We start from the raw sequence: 20,249 nt of genomic DNA, 5'->3' as shown, positions 1-20,249 counted from the left end.
CAAATAGAAAACAATTATTTGACATTGCAATAATAGATTGACATTGCATTTTTTTACAGAATTTTTTGATCAAATACATGTAATGTTGGTCAAACTTTTGAAAAGTACTCTGTGTGTGTGTGCGTGTGTGTGTGTGTGTGTGTATGGTATTCCTGGTATTCATCACGTTATGGGGACTAAATGTCCCCACAAGTATAGTAATACCAGTAAATGTTGACTATGTGGGGGCATTTTAAGGTCGCCATGAGGAAACAAGTTTATAAATCATACAGAATGGAGTGTACTGAAAATCTGAAATAGCAGAAAGTTTCCTGTGAGGGGTAGGTTTAGGTGTAGGGTCGGTGTAGGGCGATAGAAAATACGGGTTGTACAGTATAAAAACCATTACGCCTATGGAGAGTTCCCCAAAAAAGGAAACCAGTGTGTGTGTGTGCATATAGAAACTCTAAATCTTGACTTAAAAACGTTTTAATAATATAAATGTGATGAACTATACACTTAACCATTGCTATCTGCCCAAATCTGTTTTGACATGTAACGATGCACATAATAAATCAGCTGATTATATAAACATATTTGATTTAATGAACATATATCATTAGATATGAAGGCAACAAAACAATCACTGCTTTGTAAATAAATGTCAGCCAGTGAAACAGTCTATATCAAATAATCAAACCAAATAAACCAAATCAAATAATCAAACCTAATTGAACCTCGCATACAATGTGAAAGGATGAGATAAGCCTCAATCTTAACAAAACCTGATAAAGCAGTTGTAATGAGGAGGCATTAGCACTGCTTTACAAAACATCATCATGGCCCAGTGAGTTTCAATGATATTCAGGTCAGTGTTTTATTAGAATCAAGTGCGGTTGCTGTATCAGCTTATTTAGGTGCTTGTTTGCAGTACTGATAGCAGCCTTCCTGCACTTAGACCCCATGCTGATAATGGCCCATTTTGCTCGGCAAAGACATATAGGTTGCATAATGGACAGTGATGTAGTCAGCCAGGAACTTTGTTTAATATAAGGTTCTTGTTCTAATCGACCTTCTTGAAATCCCGCTGCCAGGGCACAATGAAAAAGCATCCAAAATAGCTTCAATTTATGTAAGGCTGGTAATGCAGACTTGAACCCAAGGCTTATGTGGGCTTTTATGTGCACAAAAGCAATCGCATTTTCCCCCCGAGTCTGACCACCCACAATGTGATATTTAGGGCATAGAAAGTTCAAGGGATAGTTTCTCGATCCTACCGCCATCCCCCACACCCCCTCCTGCATAGCTGTCAGTATCGCATCTGAAGGAAAGGACTGGTAGATGAGTTTGTCAGTTGCAAATATCGCTGCTGATCATTTGGGAGAAGGTTACGACGCGGCGGCAGGAGTTCTGTCAGAGAAACGACAAAGATCGAGGGAGAGAACAAAGGCAAACCTCAGGAGAGAGTTCGTAATTCCTCCTGATGCTTCCCGAGCTTGGGTTGACTGCAGACAATCAGGCAGGCTGTGCCTCACCAAGCGCTGGTGTTTCCTTTGGGGCCCCCCTCCCAGCCGAGGGGGGAGGTGGAGAATTGCAATCCCACCCCGTCAAAGTGCTCTCTCTTAAACATTCACGTACACACATACACACAGCAACTCTCCACAGGAAAAGCAAGAGACAGAATGCGCAGCCCCTTCACAGCAGCTCTGGTGCGTCGTGGCGTCCAAATGGGATCCTGCTACACTTTGATAGTTGATTAATTACTCATATGATACTACACAGATGTCTAGGGGGCTCTAGCCGAATACTCGTCTCACTAACTCACTGACTGACTGACTGACGGGATCCTGGGGAAGGCAGACATTTAAGGAGCGGTAGGTGAAAAACCAGGAGGCATTTATAATTCATAAGTGTAACGGTTTACATGCCGTTAAGGATCCCTTTAGTGCCTAGCTGATGCTAAACTGAGATGCTACTTGAAGGGCTGTCTACTAAATAGTTCCTTGTGTACCAGGTGGTGGCAGGGACTTTGAACAGGAAACACATCTTGGCTCAGAAGTGTTCCTTTGCTGTCAAGATAATGAAAGGGGGTTTCAAATGATTCCAAACAAGATGAGAGTTGATTAACTTTTCTCACTTGTGATTCTCCTGTACGAATAGGCTATGTTTATTATGGATATGGTTTGTCAAAATATTAAGCTATAAGTTATTGTAAAATTTGGTAACTACACAATAAGGTCCTATTAGTTGATTTGTTATGGTATTTATTCATTTCTGTTAACATCACAATTGTTCATGTTAGCTTATATCCATTATGAAATATTAACGGATGCATCTTTTGATTTTAATAATGTAGTAAATGTTGAAATTAACATTAATATTAATAAATGCTTTATACGTTTTTTTTTTTTCATTGTTAGTTCATATCAACTAATTAAGTTAACTAATATTAACAAACAGAGCCTTATTGTTACCAAAAATATATCTGGTTGATTTAAAACCATGTAATTGTTACTAAGCAGTGGTCTGTTGTAGATTTCCTATTGTGAAATTCCAAGACAGCTTTATTAAGTTTGGGGAAACTGCCCTTATGAATACCAAATGCAAACCATAGCGGGAATGCATGTTGAGGAAACCAAAGTGATGAAAGCCATTCAACGGGCGCATTTTAAAAATTACAAATGAAAAAACAAAAGCTTGATGCTGTGCCACTAGCACCATGCCAGCTCTGATGGGTACTTGCCGGGAATGACAGGAAAGGCAACGTCTCGTCCCCGTAGCGTGACAGTAACTCGTATCGGCACTCTCCATCTGTGCTCCTCCACTAAATCCCTTTTGAAGTTGTGTTGAAGTTTTGCAGATCTAGTGTTTTACTTTTAAGCAATTCTCTTTGATTTTGTTTCATTCTGAGGCCTGCCTCGTATGTCTCTTTATTTTGTGTGCTTGAGCTGCGACAAACTGAACTCTAATTTGCTTTAAGACATGGATGCGGTTTTGATGTCCATCCTGTTGTTTCTTATCCCACAGCTGTGCTAAATAGCCGTAAATCAGGCTCTTATCACCTCATCTGGAAATCAAAGAGCGTTCTGCAATGGGCATTACGACGCTACAATTGTTTTTGCTAATGGCCATCCTGGCCACTGTTGGAATGTGTCAAATTAATGGAACCGAGGAAGTCCTTCAAAACTTTACTACCTCCAAAATCAATGTGCATAAAGGTCTCCATCCCACAACCAGAAAAGCCCTGCTGGATAACAATACCAGATTGAAGGGGCCTCCACCCTGCAAGGAACCCACTTCCATCAAGCACTATTTTAAGTATATTAACACAATAATTTCCTGTGCTGTGTTTGTGGTGGGAATGGTGGGTAATGCCACCTTGCTGAGGATTATTTACCAAAACGAATGTATGAGGAATGGACCCAACGCCCTCATCGCCAGCCTGGCTCTTGGAGACCTCATCTACATCATCATAGACATCCCTATCAATGTCTACAAGGTAGGCACAGATCGGTTTCTTCATTATTGTCAATTGGTAGGAAGCATGACATCATGTTGCTCTCAAAGGCTACTTTTCACAAAGCCTATAGAGCACAATACAAAAGAGAGTACTCGAGCGCAGGAAGGGAGAATGAGCTGGCAGAGGAAGTTGGGAGGGGGCTTAGATGCAGAGGGCAGGGGCGTACTATTATATACGGTCATCCAGAGTTTATCTCTAGGGCCGTCCTATTACGGTTAGTGAGGCTTTTGTGATGAGTGCAGCAGGGATATGGCCTGATAAAATAAACAGGGGACTGAAGGGCTGCCATCCAAATGAATAGCCCTGTTCTGACTAGTGCTTCATCACTAGCCAAAGTCCCTTGTCTGATTTTCGGCTCATCAGTGAACACAGTACTTGACAGTGAACAGAGGACTGTGCTAGCAGATGGGTCAATTATTTTAATGAATTTATTCAAAAATAGATGAAATATGCAATTCAGACATACAATGATTTGAAAACACTTCTTCAGTAAAGAGCATATTTTGAATTTCTGTATTAAAAGTATTCTCCAAAAATGTCAAGGTCATACAACTGTCCTGATATCGTAATTAAGAAACAAGCCTCATTAAAAAAAAAAAGAAAAAAAAAGTATACCAATATTTAAAAAACATGTGGCCCAAACAAGCAAAAAAAACAAAAAACAAACAAAAAAACAACAAAAGACAAAAAAAATTGAAATTATTTCATACAGAACCTCTGTAAATCTAAAAAGTATAATTATCCCAAAAAATTAAGATAATTTAACTTTATGACAATGTACAGTTAGTTCACGTTGCAAAATGTCATGTAGTGTGACCCTCCAAAATGTACTGACATTTATGAATGAATTATAATAATAATAATAGTTATCTACTTTATGTACATTTTTTAAATGTAATTTCGTTTATTTTTGTTGAATATATTTGACGGATACACCAAATTAAATTTTAGATTCATACTGCAACTATTCTTGACTTTTTTTTTAACCAGCATGAATACAAAGAGTACATTTCTAAAAAAATTGTCAATGTTTTAAACTAGAGTGTTTATTTCTTTATCTCTTGCACTCTCATCTGTAGTCTGTCTTCACAATTAAAACACTCTCTGAAATGAGTTTAGCACTGAATGTTTGTCTTCCCATTTTCAGCATTCATAAAGTCAGCTATTATGTTTTCCAAAATTCATTTTCAGAGACACTTCAACAGGATATTGGGTGGAGATGTCAGATGAACATCCTTTTTTTTAAGAGTTTCGAGATCAGACATCTCGAGTGTTGCTTCATTAGGACGGAAGGTGTCAAGTGAAAGTTCATATGAAAAAACATCAATGTTTTAAAAAGGAAGTGTGATATTTAGCATGTCTTGTTTTGTGACGCACAGACTTGTTTGCGCTCCAGACCACTGACTTCCAATATATATCAAATACACATACAAACACACTTCTCCAGCTGTGCCACTGATTAAACTCTGCACTCCTCATACAAACAGGGCCAGGATACACCGGTGAGGAGCTTCCTTTCTAAACCTGAGCATAATCCACATACTTTTCCTGTTTAACAAAAGGCAAGGTCCTCTCAGAGAACCTTGTCAAGGCCACTTAAATGATGAGACTTTGCAGAAGTCCAAACCAACAAAGAAAAAAACTTTCTGATGATGCAAATGTCATTACAAAAAAGGGGTACACTTCAAAAAAGGACACAGGAGGTTCTTGTTTTCAACACTGCTGGAGGCTTGCAAGGTGAGGACAAGCAAAAGTATACAACGACCAAGGAAGTGCCTGGGCTGCCATTTCATCAAGACAAGATGTGTGCCCTTAAGGCTAAAGACGGGAACAGAGAGTAAAGGCAAAAAAATCTGCTCTTTATTTAAGCGAATTCCAGAAATCTAGTGCTTCAATTATGGTTAAACATCTCCATTTCTTCTTTTCTTTATAAATAAATGTCCAGACATAAGCACCTAAAATAAGTGAGAACATGTTGCTCAGTTCATCCTCATTTAATTAATCTTAATGCATTGTATTGTACCAGAGTAAACGATTAGCTTGTGGGTCATATGGCTGAGGAATCATAGTTATGAATGATTCTATTTTTCTTGCAGCTACTTCTCACAAAATGGCCATTTGATGACAGCCCTTTTGGACTCTTCCTGTGTAAACTGGTGCCTTTCCTCCAGAAAGCATCTGTTGGGATTACAGTACTCAATCTGTGTGCTTTGAGTGTGGACAGGTAAATCACAGCTTCACTATTTCGATGTCAAATTGTACATATATGATTAAAAATTGCTGACATACTGTATAATTATATATAATCTAAAACAGTGGTTCTTGACAGACCCGTTTCAGGTCTCAATCGGGTGTGTTTGATTAGTGAGACATTAAAAATATTGGGGGACAAAACAAAACAATACAAAAAAGTTGAAATGCTAACCACTTTCAGTGTTTTGTAATTCTAAAACCTTTTATAGAGTTTTTTTCATATATAATCTAATAAAATAAGGCTTTAAAATCCTTTCGCCCACAAAACCTTCTCTAATTTGACCTTTAACCTTAGGTCACAGTGAGGTTCAGGTTCAGATTTCACTGCTGAGGTCTTAAAGTCAGGGATAGACAAAGGTCAAATGGTCTTTCACTCCTCTACCTACTCTACCTACCAAGCCATTATGACTGATTTAGTCATTATAATAACAAATTTAATACTTTTTCCCCAATATTTGTCTAAGTAATACCAACTAAATGCTATGTAATGTGGAATCAATATGCAATTGCATCCATTTTTATTCTGACATAAAATGCAGAGGTCATTTGTGAAGTAACTTAAATTCTTAAATTCTAAAGTTTTGTGTGAGCCAAAAAACTAAACACAACATACTGACCACTTTCAGCGTTTTGCTATTCTAAAGCTCATTTCGGAAACTTTTTGCCTTTTCTAATTTATCAGCGTTTTTTTCTCCAGTTTTTCTCCAGAAATCTATATATACAGTATTCTAAGAAAATAAAGCTTGTAAACTCTTTTGCCCACAAAAAAAAAACTCTTAATTTTTTTCAAGCTGTATTTCCTGTATCATCTTGATCAGGGTGGTTCCCATGAAAACCATCTCAGGAAGCAGTGCATGTGCTTGTGGTTTAGGGGAAAAGGCGGGACGTTAACTTGTCAAGTTTTTGATGAATCAGGGCACTTCCTCCAGTTTATAAGGTCAGCTCTAATGGCCACCTCTCATTAGAAAGTATTTTCCTCATTAGGAGGCAGAAGCCACCTGCCCACCTCAGTTTAATCACTACCGTAAAGAAGAAGAATGAATGGCTATCTTGTCGTATGATTATACAATAAAACTAAACTAAGACATTATCCTTTGGCCAAGTTAACTGTAAGCTAAAAAAAATCAACTGAAAACAATTAAATTAAATCAATTTACCCTTATAAATCAATATGAGCTCCTTCTGATTTAAAAAACAAAACAAAAAAACCCCAGACAATATTATATTCTTTCAGACAATATTATTATTTATTTTATTTTTTTCTGAGTAAAAGATGTTTCATTGTCATCCAGCACTATAAAAGCTGAGCCACAAATGTCTAGCAGCCTGTGACAATTTTTAAAGAATGAATCACTTGAATCAAACGTTGTCTGGCCTTAATTTCACAACAGCACAGCCGCTTTCAATTAGTTTGTGAATCATGCAGAGGAAATGTTCTGCACATCTCGTCCGATTCGTGTTCCCCATGTTGCGTGAGCTTACATATCATGTCTTTCTCATCCGTCTGAGTGTTGGCAAAGTGGATACATCTCCACTTAGTGAAATATAAATGCCCTATTGTTGTTAAACAGGAATATTCAAATGGGTCATAAAAAAAAGATATAGTTACGTATAAAATCTTGATGCACCGTTTTACAGAAAAACCCACAAGAGAAAAGATATTAATGAAACAAACAAGCAAACATGACTTTGAGCAAAGGGAAACAAGCAGCCAGGCAAACCAGTGACTTTATCTAAACAAACAGCTGAAGTATATCTGTGAGCATTTTAGTAATATGAATATTAAAATGCAAAGCAGTCTTTTCATTAATCTTAGATCAACCTTTAAGCATACTGTAGCTATAAACCAGTAGCTGAATGTTTCCACAGCTGCACAGCGATTCAAAAGCTTTCCCACACGATAGGAATCTGATCAGTCAAGCTTCGCAGGTGTTGACGTAAAAAAAAGATGGGGTCGAAGACTCCACATTCTTCTCTGAGGTCATTCACAGAAATGTTTAGTGCACATGAAGTGGAGCTTCAACGATATGTCTTTGTTTTGAAACAGATGAGCAATCGTCTGAGAGTTTTGTTAACGGTTGTACCTTTTGTGGCTCAGGTACAGGGCTGTAGCGTCCTGGAACAGAGTGCAGAGAGTCGGCATTCCCCTCTTCACTGCCATAGAGATCTTATCCATCTGGGTCCTGTCCATCATCTTGGCTGTGCCAGAGGCAGTGGTCTTCAACATGATCACCTTTACCTACAAGAACCAAACCTTCCACACTTGCATGCTCAAGCCTGAAACTGACTTCATGATGGTACGCTCCAAACCGGATGGATGTCATGCAGACGTCTTTTCCCCTCGTTCACATAAACACTCCAGCACTTTGTAGTAAACAGTGCATCCTGTCCGGTTGACCCTTAGCAGGATGCTATGCACTATTTCTGTGATCTTTAAAAAACTTTGATCCTGGGAACAACATTTTGCACAAATAACAGACAATACCGGGGGATAAGCATGAAAACCTTTGAGTTTTCTTCAGTTGCTCCATGCAGGCGATATCTGGAGATTTCTTTCTCTTTGTTCGTTCCAAAGAAGTAAATTGATAACAGACCATGAGTGCAATTACAAGCTGATGTATCTCTCTCAAGCAGAGCCATATGTGGAGATGAGAAACAGAGTTCATTCTCTCATATAAACCCTGCCATTAATTACAGAAACAAAAGACAATTCAGACTAGACTCAATACAGCACAATTCAGTTATAAAAATTTAATTAACATTGTTTTGAGGTCACTTTGTGTAAATTTTTTGGGACCTATAGGGATAATGGTCAATGAATCATTTTTACAAAATAAACCCAGTAGGGTGATCAGGACACAATCAGGACAAAATTATTTTCTCCTAAAAGAAAGAAAGAAAGAAAAAAACTAGACTAGTTAGCTAATATATACCACAGTTCAAAAGTTTGGAGTAAGTCATATTCTTACTGAACTCAGCCAAAATTCTTATTAGAGTAGTGCATAACATATGTAGCTACAATTTAGTCTCTTTATCGTTATCATCTCTTTATTTTTCTTACCGGTTCATTGCTCTTCTGGCTTCTAAACATCCATCAAAGGTCTAAGCTCACCATTAAATCAATGCTGAGATCTTCTGAGGCCATTTTTGCTACTTTTACTCCTTAAAATTAACTGTTTTAAATAAAGTTGGCAATAAAAAAGTTGGTTTTATCATATAAAAAGGAATGTAATAATTGTTGTGACAACTCAGCCCTTAACTTATCTAATTTCATTACACATTAACTGTGTTTGTTTACTGTAGATGTAAAACAGATACTGTATGCGTTTTATCTTCTCTCAGTTCTACGTAAATTGGAAGGACTGGTGGTTATTTGGCTTTTACTTCTGTGTGCCACTGGCCTGCACAGCTATTTTCTACACCCTCATGACATGTGAAATGCTCAACCACAGAAATGGAAGCCTTCGGATCGCCCTCAGCGAACACCTTAAACAGGTAAGAAGTCATCTTTAATATGAGAGTATATTATATAACACTGAATATACTGCTGTTCTAATGGCTTGTTTATGCTCTGCAGCGGCGTGAAGTGGCTAAAGCAGTCTTCTGTTTAGTGCTGATCTTTGCTCTTTGCTGGTTCCCTCTTCATCTCAGTAGACTGTTGAAGAAAATGGTTTATGTTCCAAATGATGAAAGACGTTGTGACCTACTAAAGTGAGTGAGGCTTTGCCAATTTTGACTCTTAACATACTCAGTGAGTGGACTGATTTATTTTATACCTTAATAAATTGTGCTGCTTGTGCATAAGGCATTTTTCTGACGTAAAAGTTATAGCTTGTACTCTAAAGTGTTTATACAGTTGTGCTCATAAGTTTACATACCCCTTGGAGACTGATTTGTAGCATAATATATATATATATATATATATATATCACTGCTTGTTACTTCATTTACACAAGTTTACAACCCCTTTTTGTTGCCTTCTTATCATATAGATCACATAAGGCTATAGCTAATGATGCTCAATGTTTTTTTTTTTTATTTTGTATGATCTTTCTTAGTAACAAAAAAAAAAAAAAAAAAGATTATGCAAAGGTAAACTCAGAAGCAGAATTGGTTATGCAACAAAACTAAATGAGTGTCCAAACTTTCAGCTTCCTGTTGATCATGGATTATTTTGGCATTAACTTGGCGACTGTGAACTCCTGCATCAACCCCATCATCCTCTATTTTGTGAGCAAGAAGTTCAAGAACTGCTTTAAGGTGAGTTTAAAGCGGCTTGCTTCCTTCATTTGCCTGCCATTGCAAACAGACTTATACAGAACGACTGTTCCTAAACATATTTCCTTGTGTCTTCGCAAAATCTGAAAACAGAACAAAATCCACAACAGAACAATCTATCAGCAAATTATGCTTGAATTACAAAGACAGATGTTTAGGGTACTGTGAGTCATACTCAGAGAGAGATAAGCCATGCCAGCCCTGACTGAGAGCAGTTTACCGACAATGATGTCAGACCCTAAGTGGACTCCTTCTGAGTAATGAGGATGATCCCAAAGATACAGCGCAGCTGAAGTGTTTGTGAGACAAAAACAAAACAACAACAGTTCATGGGCCCAAATACAAGCAAATTGACGATTTGTGCAAGAGATGGTGTGGATCCAAGAGAAATATTCAAAGTTGATTTACTAAGGCCCAAACTTGGAGCTGCAGTTAAGAAATACTGGTTCATTTAAAAACTTTCATCTTTAATACAATTAAATGTGTCCTACTTAAAATCTAACCCAGGCTCATTAGAAAAAATGCCACTGAAGCAACATTTCAGTAAAAAAATAACGCAGCAGTTTGCTTCTTGTCATGGAACTTTCAAATGCAAATGCTAAACAGTTTGTTCAACTGTGTCTCTGAAATAGATGAATGCAAATCTATCGACATTTTATTCTGTTGACTCCTCAATGCATCACAGCAGTTAGAAAATTTAATGTCCCGTGAATGGTGCTAAAAGATTAATGCTTTATTGTGTTTGAAAATATCATATAACCTACCCCAAACCTAACAGTGTTAAATAAAAACACATTTGTAGAAGCAACCATGCCATGTTGGCTTCCTTCTTTGATTCATTAAGCTCTTTTATTGGGTGTTGTGACTTGTATTTTACTGCACTGCTATCCAAGTGTTCCGAATCATAAATGCAATCCTGTACCAGGTGAGCTATTGAGCAAGTTTACTATGTCAGAAAAGCCATACATATGGAGCTGGTAATGTAATAAAACATTAAAATGTATTGGTTTACAAATCATGCATTATGTTGGCACAATCAAATTATTTTTCTTTGTTCTTTATCATTGCAGTCATGCTTGTGCTGTTGGTGTTACACCAAGAACCAGGTGTCCAGCTCAGGCCCAATGAACGGCACTAGCATTCAGTGCAAAAACCATGAGCCCGGCAACCTCAATACCGACAGAAGCCTCCGCAAATACAGCGACTGAGAGGTGAAGGATTCACTCCAGTCAGCCTACAAGCTTAAAACGCATTATAGAAGCGGACATCATCCAGTGTCAAGCTTTGAGGTGGAAAACATTGTAACCATTCATATGAAACTAAAGTTCCTGTGCTCTGCGCAGTATCAGGCTGTTTTTATATATAGCATCAGACCAGACAATGGACCTGATATATTTAAAGACTCCCGTAGACCTACAGCAGCTGTTCCCAGATTTTCAGAGGGCTGTTTTGAAGTGAGCTGTGAGAGAAATGGTGGGAGTGAAGACCAACAGCAACAGGATGCAGCTGAACCTAACAGCTACAAATTAACCCTCATCGGGAGCTTGACATGTTTTCCTTGTGTAAATGCTAAACTATGAACATGCTCTGGATCGTCACTGTCCGACGTGAAAGGAAGTTACAGAAAGGAAGAGTGAAGTGGTCAATCTGTGTTCTCTGCGTTCCTTCCTATGAGCTTTGCCAAAGAAACTGCCACCGAGGAGGCAGCATATCCTTCAAATTCAGTGTCCGGTTGTTATTGTTAGCACATTGAATGCAGTTATGGAAGTTTAAGCAAGGCTAGTTTGTAAAACAGGAACTTTCAGGTCGCTACCTGCCTCAGTCTTTATTTAGTTGTTAAGTGAATCATAATGTGCGCTGGACGTCACCACTGTTTATTTAGTGGGGTAGGAAGATAATGAAGATATGCCTTTGTGTTTGAATGCCAAATTAGATTTATTGTGTATATGCTTGTTTAAGATGAAAATGTAAGCTCAGAATTAAATTAAAAATCAAAACATGAACATAAGACAGCAACTGTGAAATGAACCAGCTGGATTCAGTTCCAGCAATAAGGAGGAAAATTAAACTTTGACCTTGCTGGGATTTAAGAGTAATTTCTAGGAATGTATCCAACTGCAACAAATGCCGTGTTATAGGGTAAAGAAAAAAAAATGAGCATAAGGGCGCAGGAAAATGGGCCTTTCTGTAATCAAAACAAAAACGCCCAAAAGACACAAACATATCTTTGCCTTTTTCTTTTTTTTTGACACTGTGAATTTTCTGTGGAGAGAACTTGTACATGCTATTAACCTTGCATACATTAATTTTATTAATATGTAATAGCCTCAGTATTTCTATATCATCTGTATTTTAAGTTGAAATATTTCTTGTTGTAGTTTGGGGTCAGTAAGATTTTTTTCATTCAAATTTTCTTCAGGAAATAAAGATGCATTAAACTGATCAAAAGAAACCGTAAAGACATCCATAATGTTACAAAAGATTTCTATTTCAAATAAATGCCAAACTTTACTTTTCAGCTGAAAATGACATTTTTAAACATTCAAATAAAGAGCTATTTGAAATTTGAATACTATTTCACAAAATGACTGTTTCTACTATATTTTTAATCAAACAAATGCAGCTTTTTTCTAAAAACAAACTACAAAAAAAATCTTACTAGCCCCAAATTTTTGAAAGGTAGTGTATACAGACTTTTAAGAAATCCATCTTCTTCTTGATGTAATTTGAAACTAATATAAATGAAATTATACATATTCTAACAGAGACCTACATGGGTCTTGTTAATTTGGCGTGCTGGTGAATATAAAAAAAGAAAAGGTCATTTTTGTAATGGAATTTGATGTCACAGATGTTACATATGTACTGGTCTTCAACATGACCACTGAGTGAGGAATGTTGCACATTTATAATATATATGAATTTAAACGTATTATAGCACTGTAACATCCAAACAGCTGTACTCTATATGCTATGCAGTGAATAAACTATAGATTATTTTACATATCATGAATGACTGGTTTAAAACAACACATTTTTTTCTCATAGATTGTTTTAGCATCAGTTCAATTTGCTAGACAAGCTGCTAATTATTTTTAAGAGTATTGTACCAAACTATTGATTCTACCACTTAAAGCAATGCTATCTTATCTCTAAGTGTAATGAGCTTTCAGTGTTAAAAGAAGAAAGGTGCCTTGTGACAGCTGTCTGTTTTTGGCCTGGGAAGAAGCTCCAGTTTGGGAGTGATTTGTGATGTACTTTGACCTACAAGGCAAAACGGCCCCTCTGGGTCATCTGTGTCAACCCAGAGGATGTGAACGGGGCAGAGGATTAGATGTAAACGGCGGAGCTATTACCATCATCTGTCTGCAATGTCAGTTTAGAAAGTGTTTATTTGGACAAAAGTACTCTATCTGTCTGATATTGGTTTGGACAAATAAATGTAATTTTTTATTTGCTTGTGTGGATTATTCTAAGCAAAGAAAGAAGTGTATTTAATGGAGATGATGCTTATTTATAAGCACAACAGATAAATTGATGGTCTGCTCTCAGACATGATTCCTCTGAAAAAGGACATTATTTATAACAATTTATAATTTCCATGAGTTATAACAATTACAAATGTCCATAATTTATAATGCTAATCTTTTTTTGACTGATATAAAGTCATTGCAGCACAATGTTCTAAGCTGAATATAAACCTACACCACCAGCCAAAACAAGCGTGGACTTAATAATGTACTATGAAAATGTCTTTTTGTTTGTTTTAAGATATTCTTTATCACACATGAAATTAGATACTGAATTTAGAGGACAGAGACAAGTCTGCTTTCAGACTCTCGTCAAATTATTCAAATCACATTAATGTGAAAATATACGACTTATCATCCGAGGTTTGAGATATTCTTTCTCATGCACATAAAACTGCCTTCGAGGAGAAGGAGGAATGGTTTTGGGTCCGAAGAATTTGGTGGGAACCTCTGCGCTTGCCAAGGGAGAAGCAAATGAAGCTCGTCTACACTCTATTTCGATAGTCCACTTTAGACATTCTACTAACTATAAGTAACTTTGTAACTACGTCAACTAATTTTCATTCATTTGCAACTGCATGTCTACTAACTCTGAGTAGGTTTAGGGTTAGTAGAATAAGTTGACATGTACTTGCAAAGTTTCTCATAGTCAGTATGTTGTAGTGGACCCATCAAAATAAAGTGTTAGAAGTTATTAAGCAGACAGTCTACTAATACTCTAATGACTGCTAGTTGACATGTAGTTACAAAGTTACTTACTGTTAGTAGAATGTCTAAAGTGGACTATTGAAATAAAGTGTTACCTGAAGCTCAAACGCAACAAAAAAAATGGAGAATTAAAAAAAATTAAAGTTTTTCTGGAAATAACATTTTAAGTAATTATTCGCTAAAAATCCTCCTTCCTTAGGCTTTAGTCTTTAAAAAGTATAATACAATACAACATAATATATATATAATATAATATCCTTTATAGTACTTTAGCCTGCCTTCAGTTAAGATCTCTCATCAAAGCACATAACAGGAAAAACAGCATTATATTGTAGCTCTCCAAGGCCAAACGCGCCATTACAAGCAAACATAGATAAGCGCTGGCTGTATTCTGAGGTTTATATTTAAGACTGTGCTCTGCCATGAATTAGAGTAATAACACATTTCTGATATTACATACTACCACTGATATTATACTTAAAAAGGAAAGAATCCAACAGCATTTGGATCAAATCTGTGGATAAACTGGTCTTAACTATGAGAACATGCAGTGCAGTCACCTCTATTTATGAGCATGAGGTAACCTTATCTGTCACGCAAGAGATTTCAAAACCATCCAGAAATGTATGCGATGACTGAGCTCCAAACATCTAATACAAAGTAGTGAGAGCGGTAGCACGTATTAAGCTTTGTTCATCACTTATAAGCATATATGGTTATTTTCTAATAGTACTTGATGTAATTGACTGCCAATGAGGTTTGGACAGAATCATTTGTGTACAATTTCTGTCATAAATCTTTGGCTAGATGTTTGAGATTAATAAATAATCAAACATATATTTGATCTTTTTTTCTGTCCTGAGGGAATGACACCAATTCGTGAAGATCAAAATTCACACATGTACAGCGACATAAAGCCATGAACCATGTTCCAGTAACTCTCTTCATTTAGCCCAACACATACTGACGTCTAAATTACATCCAAACCAACACAGAAGCAGAACTCTCATGCTGGGAGTCACATGAGATGTTGACTATGGACGTCACTCAGCGTTTAAACTTTAAATGTGTATCCAATTTTCTCAAACACACCGCCTGTTTGTCTTCCCTGCCCCGACATGGCAGAGTCCCGCATGCCATTTTGCAGCGATATCCCTCCAAGTCATCCAACAAGACGCTCACATGAGTGTGGCAAGAGCGATTTCTAATTTATAAAAGCCAAAATGATCGATTCAATATTCATGAACAATCTGTCCCATCACAATGAGCCATTTCTGTAACTGCGGGGCAGTATGATGACAGTGCAGCGACATAAAGGAAAAGATCTGCCTCTGCGTCTTCAGGACTACTTTATAGCCTACATCTCCTTCAGTCCACAAACAATGCATTGATCAGTTTTTTTCAGATATACCTTATTTTTGTGACAGGCAGGGAGGTGACGTATTGTTGCAGTTTGCTCCACATCTAAAAAAAGAGAAAAGAATGAGGTTTGAGTTTTACAGGTCAAGCTCCTGCCTCTGCTTTCATCATGGAAAGTTCAAGCTGTAGCTGTTTTTTCATATAAAAGACTATTGAACTCGTCTTCCACATTTGGTGGGTAATTGAAACAGGCTAGTGGAGCTGCACTCTTATGTCTTCTGCGGGACTGCTGGATCTGACAAGGGGACACTGTCTGAGCTAATATCAGGCCTACCTAATAATAGCATCTGCAAATTTCAGCTATTGCACACTCAAGGTTATTTACAATTTTGATTTTAACCATTTAATTATTAAATAAATGTATCAACTGCATAAACTAAACAATGATAAAACATGTTTTTCAGGACAAAGTAAAACAGTTGTTTAGCTAAGAAAAAAAGACATCGTCTTTGTGCAGTGTTACTCTTCATTACTGGATACAAAGACCGAGACGGCATTTGTCGTAAATAGTTTAGTACAGCGGGGGAAAAAAATAAACTTTTTCCTCACACTCCAGGAATCTTAATTAGAAACAGTAATTTGACGACTGTTCTGTTGTTCAGGAAAACAAACAAAAGCATAAGAAGCATTCTTCTTGTTAAAAAAGAAAGCAGTATTAGAGACTTCGCTGGTTTTTGTTCAGGAATGCTTTATATGGAATATAAAGCCAATGGATTATTGAGATAACCCTGCATGGAAAGTGTTGCCATACACTGCCATCTAGTGAACCACCTTCACCTTCTGTTTCGCACAGGGCTTCCACTTGTTCTTAGGGTAGTCCTAAATAAAGTAAGTTTAAATATTATATGTAAGTTTATATATTTATTCATCTTAATATATTATGTACTAATCTTCTTTCTACTAATTTCTTTCTACTAACTTTCTCACCGAAGTACAAATTTAAGTAAAACTTTTTTTTTACGTTTTGTCAAGATATTTAATCAAACAATATGTAAAATTCAATAAACTTATCTTAACAAAATAAAAATTGTCATCATTTTCTCACCCTCGTGTTGGTCCTAAGGCTTTCTTTCTTCCATGTAACACCAGAGGAGATACTGTATTAGCAGGATGTTGGCAATACAGCGAAGTGCAGGTTGTCTCGAAAAAACAAAACAAAAAAAAAACATCACAAAAGTATTCCATAAAGACCAGGCAAAGGAAGGGTTACATAAGGTGCAGTACACGTGCTGAGTGATGATGAATATAACATTTTCACAAAATAATCTGTGTCAAATATAATACTAAGAATAACAATAATACAAATATAGCTGCAGGAAAATAAAATAACGTTAAGTAAAATAAAATTAAATAAAATCTGAGGAAATGTAGCCTACTAATTTCATGTTAATACATTTATTTCCAATCATGTTGAATGACAGAAATGGTATAATTTAAATCAGCAGATTCTTTAGTTTAATTTTATAAATGGCATCGCAAGATTTTACCTTCATATTAATAAAATAGCTACTAGAAACATTATGTTTGATTATATGAGGTGGATTGATACTGTCTGTGCGTAACAATACATTATATTGGAAACGAATTGAACTGGAAAAGAATATACCCTATATTCATTTTCCAATGATATTTGTAATGTTTCATATAAGTTTAGCATTTTGAATCACAGTGTAGCAAATAAACGAGGGTAGGATGGGTTGCTAATAAGAGGTGTCATAATTCATTTGAAAATGTAATTACTGAGGTAATTTGAGCTATTGCTCAATCTACCACGTAGTGGGGTGGGTTGTGACAACAACACTGTTTTTACTTCATTTATTTTATGGATAATATAAGAGGCAAAGGATGCTTACTGCAAAGAAACACGTTTAAGAGTTATAAAGGTAAGGGATAATCAACGGCTAGGCGTGCATTAAAGGTGGTTGCCTCTGCAAAGTGCTGCATTAGAATGCTTTAATGCACCGTTGATTATCCCGCTTATTCCATGGTCAATTGGCCATTTGCCAAGTTATAGACAAGTTAAAACTTGTATTGCTCTTTGCAGCGCTATATTTGACCAGAAGGGTAAAAATGACGGTTATTTTCGTCAGTTACGGCTCGTTAGCCTAGCATTCTGCCCGCTTCAAATCAGACAGAGATGAAATAGTGCGGTAAGACTACATTTATTTGAATGAATTATAGCATGTATTTCAATTAACTGTTGATTGAGAGAGAGAGAGAGAGAGAGAGAGAGAGAGATAACAGTTGTGTATACCTGCTTGCTGCGTCTGAGCGTCTCTCTCTACAACCAACTACCGTTACAGGTGCTGGTCATAAAATTAGAATATCATGAATTTGGGACTTTCATTTGTTGTCCGTTATAATCATCAAAATTAAAGGAAATAAACATTTGAAATATATCAGTCTGTGTGTAATGAATGAATCTAATATACAAGTTTCACTTTTTGAATGGTATTACTGAAATAAATCAACTTTTTCATGATATTCTAATTTTATGACCAGCACCTGTAACTTAGTTCAAAAACAGCGATTTTATCACCTCGTTGATGGGGAATATAATGTACAGATCTAGTATCTATCTTTTATTTTAGCAATAAAAATCGCGGTGAAGCGTTGACAACAAGTTTGTGTGTGTGTGTGTGTGTGTGTGTGCAGCACAATCTGCGATCTCCGACCTCTCTCTCAATTCAATTCAATTCAATTCAATTCAATATTGCTTTATTGGCATGACTGTAAAAAATACAATATTGCCAAAGCTTGAAATATAATAACAATGAAAATATTAAAATAACAGAATAAAAACATAACAATATAAACTTAAATAAACATTTTAACAAATAAGAACTTGTGTGAACATTTCATACCACAGTGTTTAACATATAAACACACACAGGCTGAGGGTCACTGTGGTAGACATTAGGGAAACACACTGAGGTCAGACATAATACACACATTACACACGTTCACCTGCTGTCTCTCAGGCTGTGGCACGTCCACACGTATCTCGCAGCCAGTGCTGCTGTCTGTCCCTCTCCTAGTATTATCTTTATTTGTTCCTCTTCTGTCATGGCTGTAAAGTTCTTTATGATGTTTGTGAATTTGTTGATGTATATGTCTCTGATTGATTTAAATTGGTAACAGTGAAGTAGGAAGTGTGTCTCTGTCTCGATCTCTCCTGTCTCACAGTGAACACACACTCTTTGCTCTCTGGGTAACCAGCTCTTTCTGTGTCTGCCGGTCTCGATGGCTAGTCTGTGCTCACTGAGCCTGTACTTGCTCAGGATCTGTCTCTGCTTTGTGTCTTTGACACTCTGGAGATATTCTTCTAATTCATAATTTAATTTTATAGTTCGATAGAGTTGTAATTTACTTTGTGTTTTGGTTTCTTGATCCCAATGTTCCAGATATATATTTTTAGATTGTTTGATAATTTGATTTATTTTGATGTTTGGGTGAGAAGCAGTGCTGGTCTGAGACTGGTTAGTGTTAGTAGAGTTAGTCAGGTTAGTAAGTCTCAGAACCAGACTAAGTGGACTCTTTTCAGGGTTCAGTTCTTGGGTTTGTAGTGCTTTAAAATGTAGCGATTCTCTGGGACTTGATTTTAGATGCATCCAGAATTTGAGCGATCTTTTTTGTATATTTATAATCAATGGGAAACGGCCTAATTCTGCCCTACATGCATTATTGGGTGTTCTCCTTTGTAATTTTAGGATCATTTTGCAGAATTCTGTGTGTAGGGCTTCTGTTGGATGCCTGTCCCATCTAGTGTAGCTCTGATCACTGAGTGGACCCCAAACCTCACTTCCATACAGCGCTATGGGCTGAATTACACTATCAAAGATTTTACACCAAATTGGAAGCGGTATTTCAATATTTTGGAATTTTTTCTTGATTGCATATAGAGCTCTTCGAGCTTTATCTTTGAGAGCATTCACTGCCATACTGAAACTCCCCGATGCAGTGATGATCAGGCCGAGGTAAGTGTACTGCATCGTGTGTTCTAGGGCGGTGCTGCCTAGACTGAACTGATATCTGTGTTCCTGACATCTGGGCTTTTTCTGAAAGACCATAATGCTGGTCTTTTTGAGGTTTACTGCCAGGGCCCAGTTCTGGCAGTAGTTCTCCCGCAGGTCTAGGTGTTGCTGTAGTCCCTGTGGGGTGGATGACAGCAGCACTAGATCATCTGCGTACAGCAAAAGCTTGATATTTTTGTCTTGTAGAGTGAGTCCAGGGGCTGTAGACTGTTCCAGCTGCACCGCTAATTCATTAATGTAGATGTTGAACAGTGTTGGACTCAGGCTACAGCCCTGCTGTACTCCTCTCTTCTGGGAGAAGAATTCTGTATGTTTGTTGCCAGTTCGTATTGCACATTTGTTGCTTGAATACATTGATTTAATAATGTCATAAACTTTACCCCCTACACCACTTTGTAAAAGTTTGTAATATAATCCGTCGTGCCAAATTGAATCAAATGCTTTTTTTAAATCGACAAAGCATGCAAATATTTTTCCATGTTTAGTCTGTTTTACGTGTTTATTGATTAGGGTGTGTAGGGTGTAAAT

At 36.8% G+C, this 20,249-nt stretch overlaps 1 protein-coding gene and 1 long non-coding RNA gene across 3 annotated transcripts in view; one reads left to right on the top strand and one right to left on the bottom strand.

The window, feature by feature from the left end:
* LOC306872490 overlaps positions 1 to 18,001 on the bottom strand; it is an 84,136-nt gene extending 66,135 nt beyond the window's left edge. The window contains exons 1-3 of the long non-coding RNA XR_013784414.1: positions 17,942 to 18,001; positions 16,733 to 16,827; positions 15,680 to 15,732 (exon numbers count right to left, since the gene is read on the bottom strand). This is a non-coding gene — a long non-coding RNA (uncharacterized lncRNA). The remainder of the gene's footprint in view (positions 1 to 15,679; positions 15,733 to 16,732; positions 16,828 to 17,941) is intronic.
* LOC306872619 (endothelin receptor type B-like) lies at positions 1,604 to 13,487 on the top strand. 2 transcript variants are annotated; one of them, XM_079421254.1, is made up of 8 exons: positions 1,604 to 1,853; positions 3,007 to 3,478; positions 5,596 to 5,723; positions 7,851 to 8,049; positions 9,095 to 9,247; positions 9,330 to 9,463; positions 9,904 to 10,012; positions 11,101 to 13,487. In XM_079421254.1, exons 2-8 carry the CDS (start codon positions 3,071 to 3,073, stop codon positions 11,236 to 11,238), a joined length of 1,269 nt encoding a protein of 422 aa, XP_079277380.1. In that variant the 5' UTR covers positions 1,604 to 1,853; positions 3,007 to 3,070; the 3' UTR covers positions 11,239 to 13,487. The 2 variants fall into 2 exon arrangements, with proteins under 2 accessions (XP_079277380.1, XP_079277381.1); XM_079421255.1 differs by having other exon boundaries at positions 1,786 to 1,857.
* Positions 18,002 to 20,249: the final 2,248 nt, after the last annotated feature.

The sequence above is a fragment of the Barbus barbus genome, assembly GCF_936440315.1.
Source record: "Barbus barbus genome assembly, chromosome: 7".
Taxonomy (NCBI): domain Eukaryota; kingdom Metazoa; phylum Chordata; class Actinopteri; order Cypriniformes; family Cyprinidae; genus Barbus; species Barbus barbus.
Note: the sequence above shows the minus strand (reverse complement) of the source record. Positions and strands in the feature narration are given on the sequence as shown.

Coding starts and splice junctions, on each gene's coding strand:
- LOC306872619 (XM_079421254.1), top strand. CDS start 3,071: ATGGGCATTACGACGCTACAATTGTTTTTGCTAATGGCCATCCTGGCC. Junction 8,050..9,094: donor CTGAAACTGACTTCATGATG/GTACGCTCCAAA, acceptor ATCTTCTCTCAG/TTCTACGTAAATTGGAAGGA. Junction 10,013..11,100: donor AGTTCAAGAACTGCTTTAAG/GTGAGTTTAAAG, acceptor TTATCATTGCAG/TCATGCTTGTGCTGTTGGTG.